Below are 3,071 nucleotides of genomic sequence, written 5' to 3' on the forward strand. Positions count from 1 at the left end.
AAATGACTGGTGTGGGCATTTGTGCCCAGCATTATTATAGCTGTTGTTTTTCTGGCTTCATTCATTGCTTGCTCTAATGCTGGGACTCAACATCTATTGTTGCTCTCATGCATATTTTGGGAGCTGAACTGCTTCTGTCCTGCTCTCAATACCTTTGTCTGTGGTATCTATAGACAGACTTCACCTATTTGATTTGCAGGCTGCTTTGTAAATATGGGTATGTTCTGTAGAAAAGTTTTATCCCTTTAGATCCTGACAGCTTTCCATGACATGAACATTGATATTTTAATTTCCTGTTCTTTTGGTAGTAAAGAGCTCTAGCTTCTATCCAAGTTATGAAAAACATATACTGAGGACACTGGTATCTTTGTGAGGAAGGCTCTAAGAAGTAATGTTTATGGGACCTTGTAAAGAGGCTGCTGTTACATGGTTAATGAGCCTTGACGCATGCAGTCCTTTCTTCTGATTTATTGGTGCCATTCAGAACCCTTTCAAACTGCTGCCTTATAAAGTGGAAAATCCTTGGCAGTGGTGTTCTGGTTTTTGATGAAACATTAAATCTGGGGTGCTGTTTTTCTGAGTGTGCTGCTTCAGTTTCCCTCTGGTAGGCGTGGTGCTCTCTCCTCTACCTGACCACAGCTGCACAGAAGGATCCCAGTACAGAATTTGTGGCTGTAAGGTTTCCTGACCACAGGCTTATTCTCTTACTGTCTTGGAGGTATTCTGCTACTGAATGTTATCTAGAATAAAGATACAAACTGGTGGGCTGGTGTTGCTGCTGAGCTGGTGATGGCAGATATCTAATGTTGATCTTAATTGGTGTCCTCACACTATCAGTGATGTCTTTTAGAAGCAAAGTGCATCTTATGTCTTGCCTAGACTGGTATAAGGCACTTCTACAAAGCTGTGGTGTATTTGGCTTGTAGTTTATCAGAACAAGGAGATAAGAAAGTAAAAGTGTTGATTAAACATTTTTTATTTTATTTCTGAGCTAATATCTCTACCAAGTAGAGCAGTGAAGGGCTAGTCTTGACCTGAATGTTACTGACATAATATTTGATGCTATGAATATTGGCACATCTTACAAATTGCTTGATGCTTGCCACTTTAATGTGCCCTTTTCTGCCAAGTAATGCCTTCCAAATGCTTAACCGTCAGTGTTTTGTTGTAGGGTTTTTTTAACTGCTTGCTAGTTCGTTGTTTTGGTTTTTTTTCATCTTCTTGGCAAGCAAAACCTTGACCTTATTGGAAGTTTGACAACTTACCAGTGCTTACTAACATGAAACTAAAGGAGAGGGAGGCACGTTCTGATGACCAGGGACTGGGAGTACTAAGCATGTGCCTGTCTGCTTCTAGGAATTTGCAAGGCAACTTGAAGCTTTAAAAATATCTTTTTTTTTTTTTTTTTTCTCCCCTCTCTTTATGCAGGTCCCCAATTCTAAAGCACAATGTCACAAAGAGATGCAGATAAGTACCTTTATGTGGACAAAAACATCATCAATAACCCTCTGACTCAGGCTGACTGGGCAGCTAAGAAGCTGGTATGGGTTCCCTCGGAGAAGAATGGGTTTGAGGCAGCTAGCCTGAAGGAAGAAGTAGGAGATGAGGCCATTGTGGAACTGGCAGAGAATGGGAAGAAAGTGAAAGTAAATAAGGATGACATCCAGAAGATGAACCCCCCCAAATTCTCTAAAGTGGAAGATATGGCAGAGCTAACATGCCTGAACGAGGCTTCTGTGCTTCACAACCTGAAGGAGAGATACTACTCAGGACTGATCTATGTAAGTAATCTTGACTGTTGAGGTTAAGAGCTCTTGATTACATAGTATGTGAATTTACTGTAATCACTTTGCTTCTAAAGTGTGTATGTTAATCTTTTGTTGCCCCTACATGCAACTCTCATGTGACTGAGCTTCTTCCCTCGACTTAAAATTTTTTCACTAAACTATGCCAATCCCCCTTTAGTTAAAGTTGAAGCTTTCAAGGAATGCTGTGGTAAATCTGTCTTTAACATTTTAATGTCTTCATTTGCAGGATGTTTTGAATGCCATTTAACTTTCTTTTTAGCAAGAAGTGAGAGCAGCTGGAAAGTGGTAAACAGGGAGTCTGACCTGAACTGAACCAAATAATAATAATAAAAACACAGTCCTAATATACCTAACATCTGAGTTGTGTTTTCCCATGTCTGGACCTTCAGTGGGAAAGAATGCTAATGCCAAGCTCCTTGTGTTACAAAAATTCTGGATCTTAGAGCATCATACTAGAGAAGGCACATTGGTGCATGCAGGTGCTTACGGATAGGAAATATTTTCTTTTCTACCCACCCCAAAATGGACAAGAGTGGAGATTCCTGCTTCTGTTGCTGTGGAAATGACAAAGATACCATTTGTGGGACCAGTGGTCATACCCAGTGAAGCATGCAGCAACTACCTCACTGAGTACCAGAAGCAATAAATAGGGAAAGGTGGGGAAGGAGAATTTGGATCTTTGACCTGGTTCTTCAGTTCCCTTCTGATGTTATTCTTCATATGGCCTCTGTTTAGCCAGCAGATGTTGGTCTTGAGAGCCTCTACTTTATGTCTGCAGAGTATTAATAAATGTAATATAAAATTTGGGTGCAGTGACTGGTTAAAAAAGGACCTGGTTACAGGGTTAAAATGAGACTGCCTGAGGTGGAATCCTGAGGGATGTAGAAATTCCCAATGTTCAGTATTTTTAGGCAGTATAAAATCTTCTTCACAGTATTTTAGAATATATCTAATATCTATTAAAAATGTATTATTATTCAGTTAATTATTGAATAAAGAATAATATACTCATTCATATATTAAAATCTATTAAAGAATAAATTTCATATGTAAACATAAGAAAGTCTGTCTGGATTTCTGCCCTTCTTCCTTGTGCCTCTCCTGTCGCATGGAGAAGACAATATCAGTAAAAAAAAATCCCTGCAATATCTGTTCTGGGTTTTTTTAAATGCTTGCTGTCTCTTCATACCTGTGGCAAGCTATAGATGATCTCTTCTGCCCTCACAGGGCCTGGTGGTATCTAAGACACCACAGCAGGAATTA

The 3,071-nt window shown here is 39.5% G+C and overlaps 1 protein-coding gene across 2 annotated transcripts in view; it reads left to right on the forward strand.

The window, feature by feature from the left end:
• The first annotated feature begins 1,425 nt into the window (after window positions 1-1,425).
• The window catches only part of MYH9 (myosin, heavy chain 9, non-muscle), a 53,940-nt gene continuing 52,294 nt past the window's right edge, over window positions 1,426-3,071 (forward strand). For both annotated transcript variants that reach the window (XM_008940026.1, XM_008940027.1), the window contains exon 1: window positions 1,426-1,781. In XM_008940026.1, the coding sequence (XP_008938274.1) occupies window positions 1,449-1,781 (333 nt within the window). In that variant the 5' untranslated portion in view covers window positions 1,426-1,448. The remainder of the gene's footprint in view (window positions 1,782-3,071) is intronic.

The sequence above is a fragment of the Merops nubicus genome, unplaced genomic scaffold (assembly GCF_000691845.1).
Source record: "Merops nubicus isolate BGI_N331 unplaced genomic scaffold, ASM69184v1 scaffold13255, whole genome shotgun sequence".
Taxonomy (NCBI): Eukaryota; Metazoa; Chordata; class Aves; order Coraciiformes; family Meropidae; genus Merops; species Merops nubicus.